At 42.8% G+C, this 19,246-nt stretch overlaps 1 protein-coding gene across 1 annotated transcript in view; it reads right to left on the minus strand.

Moving 5' to 3' along the window:
• SETDB2 (SET domain bifurcated histone lysine methyltransferase 2) overlaps nucleotides 1–19,246 on the minus strand; it is a 273,867-nt gene that overhangs the window by 234,113 nt on the left and 20,508 nt on the right. Inside the window, exons 4-5 of the mRNA XM_033949980.1 lie at nucleotides 17,250–17,315; nucleotides 604–694 (exon numbers count right to left, since the gene is read on the minus strand). Coding sequence (XP_033805871.1) covers nucleotides 604–694; nucleotides 17,250–17,315 — 157 coding nt within the window. The remainder of the gene's footprint in view (nucleotides 1–603; nucleotides 695–17,249; nucleotides 17,316–19,246) is intronic.

Raw genomic sequence — 19,246 nt, forward strand, 5'->3', positions numbered from 1 at the left:
ACAGAGCGACCCTGGTAGAAAATAAACATGAGCCGCGGTGAGAGAAGGCATGAAATGGAACTGAGTCTAGCGCAGAGCGTCGAAACACGTCTTCTTGGCTCCGTGGAAAACTGAGAACTGAGGAGATGCGCACTTTGAACTGGGCGGGAAGGTACTCGTGCATGCGTGGTGCAGCAGTCACGTACTTTTTCAAGTTCTTCAAGCAAGTCTGCTTGCGAGGCTGTCCGCATAGGTGCTCTGTGGATGACGTCACCCACGTGAGAATATGCTGCCTGCTTGTCCTGGGATAATATATCTGTCTGTCTGTATGTACGTAATGGAGGAATTCAGACATTTGGTTGGAGAGTCTTTTACTGGGGGCTCCAACTCTATTACCCAATCTCATTCAAATTCATTAATGAAGAGCACCATGACAAATGTGCTTGGAAAAGTAGGGCAATGTCTGAATTTGTAGGAACCCAAGCATGAACATTTTCTTAAAGTAAGCAATAAGTGGTTTGCCTATCATTTTCTTTCAAAATGAACTAATATTTCCCGGTCTTCTAATATACGCCATACTAATTTCTAGGCCAATCTACAATAAAACAGTGCCTTTATACCCACACAATAGAATAACTGTCAGCATATTCGTCTTCCGGTGAAGCAAGCAAACATGGTATGTTTTTTTGTACATCATCGTCAATATTGGCAGCATCTATGTGAAAGATGAACATCATTATAGGACCTCAACTACTGCAATCAATGTTTACTCTTAAAATATGAGACTGATGCATTTATTGTTTTAAAAAAACAGGCTTCTTAATTCATAATTAATAAAGAAAAATACACCCTTGTAACACCAAAGTAGACAGATAATATCCTGACCGTACACATAGAAAAGGAAAGTATAGAAACTCTAATGTATTAATGTGCATTAATGTAGTGTTCCACATTAGTTTGCATTACATTAGTGCAGATGTAATATGGCCTAATACTCAAATATTTAAAGGCGCTGATTATTATGGAAACATATAATAAAGAACTCCTTAACATTAATATACATTACACCAGTAATGCTAATGTTAATTAGATCATCTTAAGATATACAGTAGTTAAGATTACTATATTAGCTTTGGCAGGCTAATACAAATTAGAAAGTACAAAAAAAGTGTTGTAATGACTAATTTACTAAATGTTTTACATAGTAAATCGCATATTAACTGCGCTGCTAATGCATGTTTTAACATTTGTGCTAATGTGCAATTTTCGCATGTTTTAGATAAAAAGATCCAAAGTCAGAATTAGCAAAACTGCTTATCCATGCTAGTGGTTCTGCATAGTCTTCACAAGAGGGTGACATCATCTGATGGCATCTAGATATTGTAGCTCTCTACAAGATCAAAATTTGTCTAAAAAAAGCTTCTAAGGTTGTTTCCATTAATTGCTGCTGCTGTATGCATATCTCAGTTTGTATGTGGCTTGGGCAGAATTGTGTGTCTGATTTAACCTATTACTAGTTAGCAAGCAAGAAGCAAGATGAATAAACCATACAAGTTGGAAAGCCCCAGCTAAGGGCTGCTTTAGGAACACATCAAAGTCTTGGAAGTGTACACTTACTTTGCAGGGAGTTATTTTGGACTATGTGATCCTTGATTAGCATCATCTCTGGGCAACCTATTTTTCTCATTCTGTGTAAGCTGAAGTCCTCCTGTGAATAAATTTCTTAAGCCTGCTTCACTGAAAGCAGTGTCTCTTCTGGATAAGTGAACCAGGCAGTAGCGAGATGTAAATGCATACAGAGAGGACTATGTTGCTGCTTTGTAGATTTTTTTTTTCCACTGATTTCAGTGCATCTTGACTCTACCTTAGGTTAAAAGGCAAACCTGGCTAAACTGAACACATTCTACTAACCAAATATCTATTGCTCTATTAAAAATGGTGACAGAGAGAAAGTGACATCAGTGACCCCGATGGCTGCCTGAGCACCTGCCTGTTTTGAGAGCACACAAAGTGACGTATTGATATACACTACCCTTATAATACTCTAATGGAATGTTTATGAGTGCCAACGGCAGATCATGCATTAGCCTGTAGGGAAATTGCGTGGAAACAGATCAGAGTGCAGCCAGAATGAGCAAAGATTTGTTGAATACGGAATTGCAGAATACAATGAATATACCTGAGCTTCTTTACAAGCTGCTTATTTGGATGCAAGAAATAAAGAGATTTGGAAGCAATTTGAGCAGAAATGACTGCCCTGGCTATGGACCCCCAAAGTGAGATATTAGATCTGGGTCATTAAGTTGAGGAAGCTAAAACAAGTCTTGATGAACAGAATTCTGTTATAAAGGCATTGGATTCAAAATTACAGATGATTAATACTACACAGGATGCTAGAAGACAAACTGGAAGACTTAGAAAAATTGAAGTAGATGGGCCAATTTACAATTTAAACACTACCAGAAGTACCTGAATAGAATAATCTTGAAAAAGTAGTGCAAAAATTAGCTAACTATATTCTGTCACAGGCTGGTACTCCAATGGCTCCCAAACTAACTGATAGAGCTCATTGGGATCTGGGGCTTGTCATAGCTTGGTTTTCAGATTTTAATCTGTAAGAAGCAATCCTGTCAAAATCTAGGACTATAGGATTTCTACACTATTGAAGTATACCAGGACCTGAAGCACGGGGGTGAAATTAAACCTGTAGCTCTACAGCTTTGATACAAAAATATTAAATATAAATGATGCCATCCATTTGCACTGGTGTTTTATTTTCAAGACAAACTACATTCGTTAAAAACGAATGAAGCACAGCATATTTTAGGAAATCGGGATGATATTCAAGCACCATTTGTTGGAACAACTGTCATCTGTTTTAATTCCAAACAATTTTTATTGATGTAAGCAAAGAAGAAATCCAATATGCAAGAACAGTCGTGAAAAGACAAACAGCAATAATTCAGCACTACAACCAATTAAAAGTTCCACCAGCATCAAATTTTTAAAAACTGTAGAAAAAGAAAATATAACAATGTACTGAGGATGATAGTACATGATCCAACAAATAAAAACCTACATAGGCAGGGTATCATCGATAAGAGACATAAGCGAATCAACATTCCCCCCATCCAACACCCCACTGCAGCCCCAAAAAATTAAAACCAAAGAGGAAAGAGGAGAAACAAAATGGGAAGGGAAAAGGGGTGGCAGCAAGAAAACATTAGAAGCATACATATTCCCAGGAACTCAGAACAACCCACTATGGGGATCACCTCTTAAGTTATAGGGAATTAAGGATAAAGCTATGAGCCTTATGAGGGAAAGAATTTATGTAAAGGCCCCTGATTTGAAGAAAAAGCTTTTTCTGTCTTAGAGATCCACGTACCCGACCTTTTTCTAGAAGCATGAGATTATATAGGAGGTTATGCCATGCCCAAAAGAGTGGGGAGCTGAAGAAGTCCAAACCCCTAAAATGACTTTCTTCGCCAATAAACCAGCTTTCCAAACGAAAATCCAATTAGAGCTATTTGGCAACTGGAAGGCCTCATATTTATCTAACAAAAAAACCGTTGGAGCAAGGGAAATAGAGCGCCCCAACAGTTGTTCAAGATAATGAACCACCCGTCTTCAAAAAGGCCTGATCGGGCAGCTCCAAAAAGCATGAAAAAAAGACTTGGCATCTCGTTGACACCACTCACATTAAAAAGTTGCTGATAAACCAGACTTAACAAAAGAACACATATAAAATATGCCCTGTGTAAAACTCAAACTGTCATTCCCGAAACTCGGCAGACAGAGAGATGAATACGCTTCATAAGGCAACCCATATCTAAATCCTGGGGTGCCAGACCCAAATCCGGCACCGCTGAGCACACAAAGATTCCCATGACCTATCCATGGAGAGGAGGTATAAGGCCTTATGCAATAGAGTAACAGTGAAACCTTCAACAATGAACTGTTCAAAAAAATCTCTAAGCTTCCCTCCCAAGCCAAATTGCAACCCAGTCACATTTAAAGAATTGGCATAATGTTGCAGTTGCAAATATGCGAAGTAATCATGAGCTAAGATCCCATCTCTCTGTTGTAGCTCTCTCCAAGATTGCAGAGAGCCATCAGCCCTAAGAACCTGAGATAATAAGGTCAAACCAAGAGGTTCCCATCTCCAGAAAGCCAAGTTCTCCTTACCTGGTAAAAACTGGAGGTTCTTATGTTCTTACCCTGAATTGGCAGCTGGTCAGACACCCCAGGAATCCCTCGCAGCAAAGTCACCAAAGTTTTCCATATATCCCTTAGGGAACTTAATAAGAAGGAATGCAAATGGAATGGAAGAGAAGATCTAGGAACTTGAAGAAGAGAATTCAAGTGCCAGGGATGGTAAAAAGCTAATTCATAAGCAAAGCAAGTACGTGTCTCCTGGCCCAAGATCCAGTCTCCAAGGTATCAAAGTAAATATGCTTGATTATATTTCTGCATATCTGGGACACCCATTCCTCAATAAGACCAAGAGTCCAGCAGAAAGTTGAAAGCCATATGAGGTTTCTTACCCCCCCCTGAAGAATCCAGATAGGAAATATAGAAACATAATGGCAGATAAAGGCCAGATGGCCCATCTAGTCTGCCCATCCACAGTAACCATTATCTCTTTCTCTCTCTGAGAGATCCCACATGTCTATACAACTCTCAAATATCTTTTTGTAACAGAAGGGATGGGCAAGATCTGCAGTACATAAAGCCACTTCGGAAAAACAACCATATTGAACAACTGAATTTTTCCTTGCAGAGATAAAGGAAAGAATTTCCAAGCAGCTAGTCACTGGCGAGTATAAATCATCAACAAGGATAAGTTGAGTTCTTTAAGTCGTGCTATAGAGCAGTGTTTTTCAACACATGGTACGCCGCAGCTGCCGGGGATCTCTCCCTGCCCACCCCTGCTGAAGCTGCTGCTGGGAATCCCTACCTCCCTGCCTGTTGCACCATCCTCACCCTTGAAGTCGACCCTGTTATTTTGTTGGAGCCTGACTGGCTCCCTCCTCCTTTAGCAGCACTCCATGCAGGGATGCAGACAGCAACTCACATGCTGCGTAGCTGACCCGGAACCTTCTCTCCAATGTCAGAACTTGACATCAGAGGGAAGGCTTGTGGGTCAGCCACATGCAGCATGTGAATCACTGCATGTGCCATCCTTGTACGGAGTTGCAGCAGAATGGAGCGAGTTCGGCTCCAAAGTAACAATGTCGGCTTCAGGGGTGGGGGGTGGTGCAGCGGGCGAGCAGACAGGAAGGCAGGGAGAAATCCCCGGCAGCGGCTTCAGCAGGAGGATCGGCTTCGGGAGGGGGGGGAGGAATTGCGAGCGGGGAAGGAAGGGATCCCTGGGGTGCAACTTAATTTTGGGACAAAGCTAGAAGGCAGGAAGGGGGAGGGGCATGAACATGGGACACAGAAGGGAGGGAATAGAAAGGGAGAATTGATGGGCATGAATGTGTGAGTGAGAGATGATGCACAAGGGGAAAGGAAGAAAGAAAAATTAGGAATAGAGAGAGGAGTGAGGCAGAGATGCATGGGGAACAGAAGGATGAGAGGGAGAAATGTTGGATATGGTGGTAGAGAGGGCAGATTGAAGGGGATGCAAGGGGGAGGGATGTTAGACATAGTGATGGAGGGAAAAATGTGGCACTGTGCTAGAGAGGGGTGATAGAAGGAGAAATGGGCATGGGGCTGGTTGGCAGTGGTGAAAAATGCTGCACATGATCCGGGGGATGAGAGAGGATGAAATGTTGGATGTGGCAGTAGATGGGGTGGGAGAGATGCCTGGATCTCGACAGAGAGCTAGAGATAGAGAGAGAGGCATTGCTAATAGGGGTGGAGGAGAGAGGAAGAAAAGTTGGACTCATGGACAAACAGAGATGTTGGTTGGGGAAGGGAATGGGGTCCAGAGGAGAGGAAACGTGCAGGAGGCAGAAAGAAATATTGGATGCGCAGTCAGAAGAAGTGCAACCAAAGACTCATGAAATCACCAGACAACAAAGGTAGGAAAAATTATTTTATTTTCAGTTTAGTGATCAAAATGTGTCAGTGTTGAGAATTTATATCTGATGTTTATATTTTGCTGTATATTTGTCTATTTTTCTATAGTTGTTACTGATTGCATATTTCAAAGTCAAATGCCTTGACCTCTTTAAAAAAAACCTGAATATAAATGATAATTAACATTTTCTCTGCATACAGTGTGCTTTGTGTTTTTTTTAATTTTGTAGTTACCATTATGTATTAATAAGATTATATTGTGTGTATACGAAAAATGGATGGAAGAATTTGCGTACAATTAGTACTATTATTATGGGGGTGGGGTCAGGGGCAGAGTTTGGGCATGTCTGGGGTGGAGCTTGGACAGGGGTACTTGGTTGGTATTTGTTAGGCTTAGGGAGTACTTGGCTTGAAGAAGTTGAGAAACACTGCTATAGAGGATGTCAATTATACTTCAAGATATCGAAACAAATTCTCAGTCCATTTCAGCCCAGTCTGTTTGCACCTCTCCAAATGTTGCCAAAGCCAGCGATTTGTCCAGATTTAACTTGAATCCCAAAAAGTCTCCATATTCCGCTATAACCACTAACAAATTACGCAAAGAGGCTTCCAGGCCAGTAATGTGGACCAAAAGGTCATCTGCGAAAGCCAATATTTTCAACTCAGAAGCACTAATGTGCACTTCACTCACACCAAAAGTTTAGAGGATGTCTCGTATCAAAGGAGACAAACAATAAAGGTGACAACGGGCATAAGAACATAAGAATTGCAGCTGCTGGGTCAGACCAGTGGTCCATCAAGCCCAGCAGTCTGCTCCCGCGGCGGCCCTTAGGTCAAAGACCAGTGCCCTAACTGAGTCTAGCCTTACCTGTGTACATTCTGGTTCAGCAGGAATTTGTCTAACTTTATCTTGAATCCCTGGAGGTGTTTTCCCCTATAACAGCCTCCGGAAGAGCATTCCCGTTTTCTACCACTCTCTGGATGAAGAAGAACTTCCTTACGTTTGTATGGAATCTATCCCCTTTTAACTTTAGAGAGTGCCCTCTCATTTTCTCTATCTTAGAGGAGGAGATTGCGAGGGGATATGATTGAGACTTTTAAAATACTGAATGGATTTGAAAAAATTGAGCAAGAAACATCGTTGTTCACATTGTCAAAAGTGACACAGACAAGAGGTCATGGACTGAAGCTGAGGGGCAGCAGGCTCAGGACAAATGTCAGGAAGTTCTGTTTCACACAGCGAGTGGTAGACGCTTGGAATGCTCTCCCGGAGGAGGTGGTGACGGAGACTACCATTATGGGTTTCAAGAATAAGTTGGATGCACACCTCCTTGCAAATCACATTGAGGGATACGGGTAATCAGGGTCTCCAACTGGGAGTACCTGGCTTGGCCTCCGCGTGTGCGGGTTGCCGGAATATATGGACCTAAGGTCTGATCCGGTGAAGGCGTTTCTTATGTTCTTAATATACTAAGTCTATTCCCTTCATTTTCTTGAATGTTTTTGATCATGTCCCCTCAGTCTCCTCTTTTCAAGGGAGAAGAGGCCCAGTTTCTCTAATCTCTAAGGAATTGGAAAAAGTGTCCCATTTACCCAAATAGGAGATGTATAAAGTACAGAGACGGCATCCAAGAAAACCCCCTGGAAATCATAATGCTGTAAAATGGTGAATAAAAGCTTCCAGGAGACCAGATCGAAGGCCTTCTCAGAAACGAAACTGACAAGCAAAGATGGTAAACAGCAGTGGATAGGCATGTGGGATCTCTTACAGAAAGGAAGAGATAATGGTTACTGCGGATGGACAGACTGGTTGGGCCACTTGGCCTTTATCTGCCATCATGTTTCTATGTTTCTATTCCAAAGAAGTCAGCAGTTGCCTAAGGTTGCATGCCACCTTCTGGCCCCTAACAAAGCCTACTTGGGAGTCCGCAACTAAGTCAGGAAGGGCACAAGCTAAGCAATTAGCCAAAACCTTTGCAAACAGTTTTGTCTCTGTATAGGGTGATAGGAACTCTGCAGAGTAGGATCTCGGCCCGGCTTTAATAGTACATCAAGTTTATTTAAAATTTGTTATTCCACTAATCATATTTCTAAGCGGAGTACTACAATATGGGCCTCGTACAACAAAGCTGGTAATGATCCAGTCTGAACAAAGGTATTAAATTTAGCAGCCAGAACTGTTGTAATCTCAGCACTTAGTAATTTATAAAATTCTGAATGTAGCCAATCAGGGCCTGGTGCCTTCCAGAGTTTGCTAGATTGAATGACCATTAATACCTCGTCCTCTGAGATAGGGGCGTTTAACATCCGCTGTTGAGTATCAGAGTCCTTAGGAACTGGAATGTTATTCAAATACATCTCACTCTCCAACTCAGGTGTCCCCAGTGGATCATACAGATTTTGAAAGCAGAGGTGTTTAATGCATTCTATCTCCTTATCTATATGTAGTGGGTACCCCTTCTCCAACCAGCAGCACCACTCTCGGGAATCCCTCAGAAATATGTATCAAGTTATCCAACAGTTTCCCACTTTTATTGCCAAACACATGAAATTTATGTTTAAAATATTGATGGGGCCTCACCGTTCTGGCATGGATTAATTCATTCAAAGATGCCTGCGAGGCCAAATCAGACATCTTCCTCTGGGTGGTGGGGTGATAGGCATACCACATTCCATTTGCCCATACCTGCCTCTCTAAACAGAGAATTTCATGGTCTCAGGTCTTCCACTGAAAATTAGTGTAAGCAATGATTTCCCCTCGCAAACCAGCCTTTGCAGTTTCCCAATACAATACTGGGTCATTCACATGAGCTGCATTATGAAACTGAAAATCCCACCATTTTTTAACCAAATATTACAAAAACCCAGTATCTCTTTAAAGGGCTGGAGGGAACTTCCATCTCCAAACCCTGTCCCTAGTCACACCCACCTCCATTATACGCCAAATCATAGCATGGTCTGAAACACAGCAAGGGCCTATTCCTGCCAAACGTGTATTGGAGAACAGAGTCTTGAAAAGAAGCCAATAATCAATCCTGGACTGAGACCCATGCACTCAAGAAAGATGGGTGTAGTCTCTCTCACCAGGATGTAAGGTACGCCAGACATCTAAAATATCGAAAACAGAATAGAGAAAAGGAATACCTCTAGTCAAATTCATGCGATATTGTGGACGAGAATTAGATTTATCCAGACTAGGATCATTTACCAAATTAAAATCTCCACCCATCACAATAGGTATACCAGAGAATCGGTTCAAAGAACGAAACAAGGTAGCATAGAAGGATTTCTCATATACATTTGGAGCATAGACATTACATAGTAAAAGAGATTGTCTTTCTAAACTGACAAATCTACCTAAAGAATCCGCCCAAACATCAACTACCTTCACATATAGATTTTTCCGAAATAATATCAATACTCCAGCCTTCCGATGTACCGCTTGCCCATCCACCAGCGATAAAATTTCTCATGTTCAATAGAGGTCAGGTATGTTTCCTGCAGAAAAACCGGATCTGCTTTATGGCGATTCAAAGTTTGTAGTATCTTTGCCTCTTAACAGGAGAGCTCACTCCACTGACATTCCAAGAAAATCAATTTAATCATTTGTCATCCTGAAAAACAGAAGAGAATGAATGGAACCATAAACAGTAAAGAACAGGGTGAGGCTGTCCCAGCCTCTAACCCCACCCGGAGTCCATCCAAACAGAAAAGCATATATTGCTTCTGAGAGACCACTGGCTGTAGGGAAAAATCCCCTGCCACCCCATGGGGAAGGAGCAAAAATCCAAAACAAAGAAGAACCAACCCCCCCCCATTCAGTGTAAACATCCCCCAAACCTCCCCTATAACTCTCACAGAATATGTCCCTAAGGACAAAACAGGGTAGCCAACTTCAAGAAAACTTTACCCTCTTAATTCAAGATTCTAGAAGGCATACTCAACATATCTCATCCGATAACTTTCCTACAGCCCAAAATCTCACAGATTTTTTCCAAGAAAAAATTAATAAAATCCAAAATATTCTTTTACAGCAAAATACCCCTGTATGTCAAGAAGAAGAATTAGGAAACACCTCGTTTCGCTCCACTTGTGCACACTTTTCTCTACCTTCTCTTAAAGATGTTCAACGCACGATCCAATCTCTCAACGTTAAACGAGGTAAATCTTAGAGCATTCCTCCATTTATTCTTAAAAAATTCTTTTCTATATTTGGCCCATATATTCACAAATTCATTTGTAGTAGTTTGCAAACATCAACTCTACCTAACTTTGGAAACATTCTACTATCTTCCCAATCTTAAAAAATCAGAAAGAGAGCAATTCAGAATACTTCAATTATAGACCCATTGCAAATCTACAGGATTTCGTCAGCACCACTCTACCGAACATTCTTTGTTAGGCTTAACAACGTCTATACAATATTTTCTAGACCAACATAATAAATCTGTTACCCTGATTTCACTAGATCTTGCAGCCGCCTTTGATACTATTGATCATTATCTTCTCATAAGAACATAAGAAAAGCCTTCACCGGATCAGACCGAGGTCCATCCAGTCCGGTGATCCGCACACGCGGCGGCCTGTTTAGGTACTCCTGATTGGAGACCCAGATATACCGTAGCCCTCAATATGATTTGCAAGAAGGTGTGCATCCAACTTGCGCTTGAATCCCAGAACAGTAATCTCCGCCACAACATCCTCCAGGAGAGCATTCCAAATTCCCACCACGCGCTGTGTGAAAAAGAACTTCCTGATATTCATCCTGAACCTGCTGCCACTCAGTTTCAGTCTATGACCTCTTGTCCGTATCACATCCGAAAATGTTAGTAATGCTGTTTCTTGGTCTATTTTATCAAATCCTTTTATTATTTTAAAAGTCTCTATTAAATCCCCTCTCAGTCTTCTCTGCTCGAGGGTAAACAGTCCCAGTTTCCTAAGACGTTCTTTGTAGCTCAAATTCTTCAATCCCTTGACAAGTTTCGTGGCTCGCCTCTGTACCCTCTCCAGCAGAGTTATATCTTTCTTGAGGTATGGAGACCAGTGTTGGACACAGTATTCCAATTGCGGTCTGACCATTGCTCTTAAAAGACTATCCTCAATAGGCATCACCGAGCAAGACTTGGATTGGTTTCATTCTTACCTCACTGGTCGTTCTTCCAGAGTTATTTTTAAATAACACCTCTTCAGATACCTATTCAAATAACTCTGGAATTCCTCAAGGTTCCATCCTTTCTCCGTTTTTGTTCAATATCTACATGGCCCCTTTATTAACATTGTGCCAATCAATCGGTTTTACAGCATATGCGTATGCAGATGATTTCCAAATCATACATCCCATCGATCCATCTAATAACAATGACCTCTACGCTATAAATTTAAAATTTGACCGTATTAACGACTGGTTAAAAACAAACATGTTATCTCTTAATATTCCTAAAACCAATAGTCTCTTTTTCCCATGGAAAGATAATATTCAAATTACATCTCCAATATGTATTAATAACAATTACATTACATTACATTACAGATTTCTATTCCGCCATTACCTTTCTGTTCAAAGCGGATTACAAAAAGAGTTGTGGAAGGAGGGTTACAAAGTTAGATCAGAGATCATTTCCAAGAGTGGGTTAGGTAGGACAATCCAATCAAATCTGTCGACATGATTAAAATCTTAGGTGTAACTATAGACAATTGACTCAACTTTCGTTCACAAATTGGTTCTGTGGTTAGAAGCTGCTTTTATAGACTTAGAATGATTAGATCTCTGGCAAAAATTCTGGAACCATCATCAATTTATATTTTAATTCATTCACTACCGTATTTTCACGCATATAACGTGTGCGTTATACACGATTTTACAAACCGTGCATAACCATGCGCATTATACGCGTGAGCGCGTTGTACAAATTTTTTTTTTACATAGTTCCCCCCTCCCCGACGTCCGATTCATCACCCCGAAGGACCGCTCGCACCCCCACCCCGAAGGACCGCTCGCACCCCCACCCCGAAGGACCGCTCGCACCCCCACAGCCTCCCCCCTCCCCCTCCCGCATGGAGAAGCTGCCTACCGTTGTTTCCGGATGCCAGTGAGTCCAGCTGCTTCCTCTGCCGGCAGTCCTGCCCCTTCTCTGAGCCCTGCGCTGCTTCCTCTTCCGGCGGTCCCGCCCTTTCTCTGATGTCCAAAAGAGTTCTCAAGACGCGCTGCTCGTAGAAGGAGTAGTCATCTATGACACAATCAAGTGGCTTCCTCCAGCTTGTTGAACATGTGGTGCTTTCCGTCATAGTAGATCTTCAACTTCGCTAGGTAAAGGAGGGCAAACTGGACATGCTTCCAATGTAGATCAGCACAAAGTGAAGCATATGCTCTGTGCTGCGTGGAAACCCAAGCGTAGTAGTCCTGTAAACAGAGCACTGGCTTATTATCATAGACCAGGGGGCCCTTTGTTCGTATAGCACATTGAATTTCCATTTTGTGTATAGTTAAGAAGGTTAAATATCACTATACGAGGTCTCCCCTCAAGTGCATGCTTCGCTCCCAGGTGAAGTGTCCACTCAATATGCAGGGGACCCACAGATGACCGCAACTCCAGAGAGTTCACCAGCCAAGTTTCAAAGAACGCCCATAGCTCCGAATCTGCTATGGACTCCGAAAGTCCCACTAAACAGAGGTTCCCATGATGTGATTAGTTCTTGATATTGTCTAGTTTGTCTTCTAAAGCTATCACTTTACTCTGGAGTGCTTCATGGGTGGTTTTCAGGCGCAACACGTCGTCTTCCAATACCGAGACCTGTTGGCAACAAGCACAAAACTCCCCGGTGAGCAATTCTAGGCGGCTATCCACTATATCCAGTTTATCTGTAATTGCTTGCAAGCGCTGATCAAGAGAGGATTTAATGGCCCCTTTTACCTCATTGACAATTTTTTGCACTCATTGAGGTGCTGTCCGGGCCATCTTAGGGTCTGCTTGCTTCCCTTTCTCTTTTCGTGAGGCTTTTGTTGCCATTTCTTGTAAGCAGCTGTAAATTCAATTTAGAGAGGGTCTAACCTCGCCCGACAGGATTATTCTGTAGTAAGAACTCCAACAAAAAACATTTGAGTTTACAGATAACAAGAGAGGAGCCCAGGAGCTCGAGGCAAACACATCTGCTCTCTAGCTTAGCATCAAGTGACCCCCCCCCCAAATCATCTGTTTTAAAACTTCATCCTAATTATAGAAAGTGGGAGCAGGGAAGAAGAGACCAATGCGGCAAAAATCTGCTCTTAAATTACCATTGTCAGACAATACTTGATTACTTTTTTTTTTATTGACCCTCATACAAGTATCAGGTATTGCTTTTAAATGTTAGATTGTAAGTGCTATTTTGGTTAAGATGATAATTGACCAGATAGCCATTGTTTGTTATTGCTGTTGAAATAGGCCACATTTGTCTGCTCAAATGCAACTTTTTATTAATAAAGCTTTAAATGAGCCTTGTAAAGCTAAGTTCATTTCCTCTCCTTTCTATAGATATAGATGTCTATTCTGTTATATTGTTTCTTTGGGTGGAAAGATGGAAGGATTTTTTAGAGCCACTCCCTTCCCCCCCAAGATTCTATTTAGGCCACATAAAGTTTGGTACATACATCGTTGCACCTAGATGATATAAGTGCATAAAACTTAACTGTCTCCCAGTAGAGGTGGTAGAGACAAAGACTGTGTTTGAATTCAAAAAAAGTATGGGACAAGCACATGGGATCTCTTAGGAAGAGTGGGAGATAGTGGATGTCGAGGATGGGCAGACTGGATGGGCCATGTGACCTTTATCTGCCATCATATTTCTATGTTTAAAAGACTTAATCAGCACCAATAATTGACAACTAGTACCTCATAATTGACAAATTGCACTTACTTGGATGTTATGCACTTAACTTGGTAGGTGTTTATGTTTATTAAAAACTTTATATAATGCATAACGGCCAGACCCCGAACCTCAAGAAGCCGCACCAAGCGACCTCGACGGGGTCGGGGACCGCCCATGCCCCGAGGAACCCCTGCGGGAAGTCCCCGGGGTATGGGGCCCCTTCCGTCTCGGCGAAGAGTCCCTCGAGTACTCAACCTCGGAGGAACGGAAAAGCCTCGGATTATCGAGGCGGAGCTCGGAGACCCGTAGGGTCTCTGCCCCGGTCGTCGAGGAGCGACCGCGTCGTCGAGGAGAGACCCGTTGACGTTTGGGCTTCCTCGACCAGGTTGCTTGGAACTTTGGAAGTTTGCAATTGATTTTCTCATGGAAAGCTGTTACTGTTGTACAGAGTCTCAATGAGTACATCGTTCAATTAAGTGTTTCTGGGTCTCCTGAAGCAGAACACGAAACGGGGCCGCGTTGAGACCCCTGAGAGCTATACTTACAAGATAAGTGTTCCAAACTAGCAATCCAGTGAGATTTGTGGCATAAGAAATTTGAATATTTACGCCAGCCTTACAAGCAAGTCTAATTATCAATACATGTTTTACCAGTGTTCAGAGAGTGTTTTTTCATGAAACATATGCAATGATTGGATGGTAAACTCTTACCCCAAGAGGAGGTTTTCACCCCCTCTTCAGAGTTTCATTTCTCTGAGCGTACAGCTAATGAGTTATTCATTTTCTCCACACTGGTAGTTTCTTTATTATATAGTCAGCCTACATCTTTGGCATTAACCCCTAACATTCAACTTTCTTACATTTTTCTGCTTTCTTCTCAAAATCTACCTTTTCCGTGTCTTCCCATCTATCTTCTCTCTCTTTCTTCTCCCCTATTTCTATCTATCCCATAAGAAGCATTTCTTCTATCTCTCTTCCCTGCCACACCCATTGCTGTGCACCATCTTCTCCCTGTATCTTCCCCCTTCCCCTCCATCCCTGTGCACCATCTTCTCCCTCTCTCTCCAGTGATCTGACATCAGTCTTCCCCCTTACACCCTCATATGGTCTGGCATCTTTCTCCTCTCCCATGCTCTGGCATCTCTCTCCTTCCTCCCTCTTCCCATGGTCTAACATCTCTCTCCTCTCCTTCCTGCAGTCTGGTATCTATTTCTTCTCTCCTTCCTTTATCTGGTCTGGCATCTCTCTTTTTCCTTCCAGTGGTCTGACAACTCTGTCCTTTCATCACCCTTCTCCAGAATCTGACATCTCTCACTTCTTTGAGTCATCTCTCCCAGGGTAATATTTTTCTTTCCCTCCTTTCCACCACTATCATGTCTAACAATTCTCCTTCTTCTTCCTTTCCCCCATGTATACCATCTCTTTTTCCCTCCCACTCTATGCACTTATGTACAACAATTTTCTTTTTCTCTTCCCTCCCCCACTGGCAGCACCCCTCTTTCCCTCACTTCCCAGCACCCCATCCATGCATCATCTGTCCTTCCTAACATCCTCCCAGCCTGTGCAACCTCTGTCCTTCCCTGTCTTCTCCCAGTCGTGCAGCATCTGTCCTTCCCAACCCCCTCCCAGCCCATGCAACATCTGTTCTTTCCTGCCTTCCTACCTGCCCTCCCATGTCATATCTCTCCCTTTCCAACTATCCTATCCTCCTATTCCAAACATCTCCTTCTACACCACCCACAGGTCCACCATCTCTGCCTTTCTCTTTCCGTCTTCCCTTCATGTATCTCATTCCCCTTTCCTTCACAGCACCCCACGTCCAACTACTCTCTTTTTCTATCCCTCCAGACCATTGCCCACTAGTTCCCCTCTGTTTCTGGCCCTATAAGTTCTTCCCCTTCACTCCTCACCTGGCACATCTTTGCAACCCATCCCCCATTCCACTTAAAAAAACAAACAAAAAAAAAACAACCACCCAGTCCTGGGAGCTTCCTGGCCCGGCATGTCCTCTCCCTTCACCTCCATTCATGTTTTTTGTTACAGGGGAATTTTTTAACCCAGCCTGCAGCGTTCCTCACCGCGTTCCTTGTGCCACGGTTTGTTGAGGCTGAAAAAGGAAGTTGCGTTATTGGGGGCGGAACGCAGCACAAGGAACTGGGGAGAGAGACTGCAAGCTGTGTTTCACAGCCGGTGTTGAAGACGACGTTGGACTGGCACACTTAGCTGCCCTGTTCTCACTCCCCCTAATGCAGGCCCTGCAGCTCCGGACTTCCCCACACCTGCTCCCCCCCCCCCGGGTCGCTATTATTTTAAATGTTATGGCAGCCACGGCGCTGTATCTATCAGAGGAGACTTCTGTTGTTGGCCTGCCCCGGAACTCTTCCTGCAGCAGCCGCCTGCCTAGGCGGGAACAGGAAGTTGCTGCTGCAGGAAGAGTTCCAGGGCAGACCGACGGCAGAAGTCTCATCTGGTGGACACTGTGCCGCAGCTGCCGGAATATTAAAAATAATAGTGACCGGGGGGGGAGAGAGCAGGTGTGGGGAAGTACGGAGCTGCAGGGCCGACATTAGAGGGAGTGAGAGCTGATGGTGCCGCAAGGTCCCGCTGGGGGGAGGGAGGGAGGACGGAAGGAAGAGGAACCGAAGCATCGCCAATTTTGGGGGAAGTCTCGGCCCCTATGCCCCTCCCCCTTTCAGACGCCTATGACCTACACACACAAATGCACTTCCAAAGTGTGTAAATTTGTACACAAGATTATAGAATGCGGGGGTCCGAGGGCTTTAGTCCACTCCAAATAGAAGGCCATAGCTCTCTTGCAATCTAATATGTGTAGTGCACTTTTAACTTTGTGGGTTGAGGCCTTTAAATATGTTGGCAGGTCAATTGACTAAGGGGGGTGTTATCAATGTTGGCTACCATTAAGATGTGGTATTTTACCACAGGTCCCATTATATGAAAGGAAACCTATTTATTAATAGCTGGGGTTAACAGTAAAGCACTCCTTAATGGTAGCCCACGTTGATAACATCCCCAAGATGAAAATTTCACACTATCTTAGGAAGAAATTTAGGATTTAGGAAGAGTGTGCAGAACAACCCTGTTAAAGAATTTAGAGTAAGGTGGATCAGTTACTACTACTACTTATCATTTCTACAGCACTTCCAGATGCTCATTCTGTGCACCATAGTGTGGGTCAGGCAAAATTTTAAGGGCCAGAGGGTCAACTGACTGATGGGCCACAGTTTGCCCAACTCTAGTCTTGCTGGGACAAAATCTGAGGCTCCACAGAGTAGTCAGATATCACCACCTAATCAAAAAGTGGGGCAGTTTAGCTAATTTCAAAGTCAGGAAGACTTAAGTATTTCAAAAGAAAATGGAGTGAATTAAGCCATTTCTTACCATTTTCAAATGTTAACCTTTTGTTTGGAATGGCTTCATTTATCAGTTTCATGGCTTGCAAATATTCTAAGGCAGAAAAAATAAATATCAATTTTTTAAAATATTATAGACAACATAAGGAATATATTATCTGTAGTTCAGTTAAGCAGAGATAAAAGCATTGATATTGAGCATGGTTTAAAGGTGGCAGCTCTAGCCTCATAATGGGTGCCGTGACCTCTAGTGGAAGTCTCCTAGTACAGCACGAATACTACTAGGCATCATGGCTGCCATTTTGAGACCACAGCTACCATGGGCAGAGTCTAGTGGGGATTGCTTCTGTCTGGACTATAGACCACCAAGAACTATTAAGATAGGCTTGAGGGGTGGGGGTGGCGGCCTCGAGGTGGATAAATCAACAGGAAGAGCTGATCTTGGTTTGAGTAGTCCAGGAGGGGGTGCTGTTATTGGAAGAAGACTGGAATTGAGGGAGTGAACCTTAGAGATCCTCTTATGTAGGTCCTGTTAGGGTTGTCCAGAAAAACCTAAATATGGCAAAAGTGTGCAAATTTATGGTTTTCCCATGAATTTGATTGTGCTTGATAAAAAAAATAATTAAAAAAAAAATTTTAAAGCCCATCTTGGGGTGGCTTATAGCCACTGGTTACATAAAGCTCCATTTTTCTGAAAATTTGCTATTATTTTTGCTTAATAGAGCAAATTTCTTGATATTATATCTATAACCTTTTATGGTTTTCACATTCAGCAATGATACATTGATAAACATTTTATGCAAAAAAATCTAGCAGTATTTTATTAAATGAATCTTTAATGTCAGAACTTTATTGTGGAAAATAATGGAAATTTAACATACTTTGCTAATAGCTAAACATGTACACTTTAGTGTAGTCATCCACCAATGGCGTTCCAAACACTAAAGCATTCAATGTCTTCTTGAGATAGGGTAAAGCCTGAAATGCAGTTCAACTGCTTGCAACTGCACTGGGTCACTCTGAGGGCAAATCTAACCTTCCAGTCATATAATTTGAGTACAGACAGGAGCAAAACTCCAACAACAAGTGGCCACTGCAGCAGAGTAGTCCTGTAAACACAGGATTTTGTTGTTTTCATAAGTTAAAGATCTCTGACCTCACAGTGCTTGAAGTATTGCCATCTTGTGAGCAAAGCTGAGAATCTTCAAAATGACCACACGTGGTCTGGTGTTCACTGCCTCCTTAACTTCTAGGCAGTGAGTCCTGGTTATTCTTAAAGGTCCCTGTGTGAGTAAGGGGCACTCCCTCACTAATGATATAATTGCACCAGTATACAGCAGTGGGTGCTAGCTTACTAGGATGGCAATTACACCACTGGACAGCAGAGGCATTAATCTAAGAGGAAGTCACCTTAGGGGAAGTGAGATAATCCTGCAGAGTCATGGGAGCAGGACTCAAATTAGGAATTCATATGCCCCAGAGTGGAATGAGTTGAAGTCTCACAACCAAGACTTTTAGAGAAAAGGGCTCCGAGACAAGACATCTCCCTTAGAAGAGATAATCCCTAGCTCTGGGCTAAGGCAGAGCCCTGGGAAGTGAACTGATTCATGTGAGTGTAAGAGGTACTCTCTGTTTGATTAAGGTATGCCAACTTTGTATACTGAATAGACTGTTGCACTTAGTGTTTGGGGGAGTGGTAGCCAGTAGGCCACAACCAAATCTGGGGTCCTGTAAGCCACAGGCCCTTATAGGAAATTGCATTTGAACTGAGCTCAGTGCTGAAACCCATTAAGGAAGTAATACAGCCCTACTGAGTCTCCTCCAGAAGGGGCAGGACTCAGACAGCAAGAAAGATATATGCCTAGCTCAGAGTTATTCAAGGGAAGTCCCCAAGAGAGGAGATCCTGAAGGAGGAGACTCTCCTGAGCAGAGGAAGTTCAGAGAAAGAACTTTTCTCTTGCTAAGGGCTGAGAGGAGCCCTTGGAAAGAATGGAGTGAGAGAAATACTGTCAAGGTGAGACAGGT

Source organism: Geotrypetes seraphini, chromosome 6 (genome assembly GCF_902459505.1).
Source record: "Geotrypetes seraphini chromosome 6, aGeoSer1.1, whole genome shotgun sequence".
Lineage (NCBI taxonomy): Eukaryota > Metazoa > Chordata > Amphibia > Gymnophiona > Dermophiidae > Geotrypetes > Geotrypetes seraphini.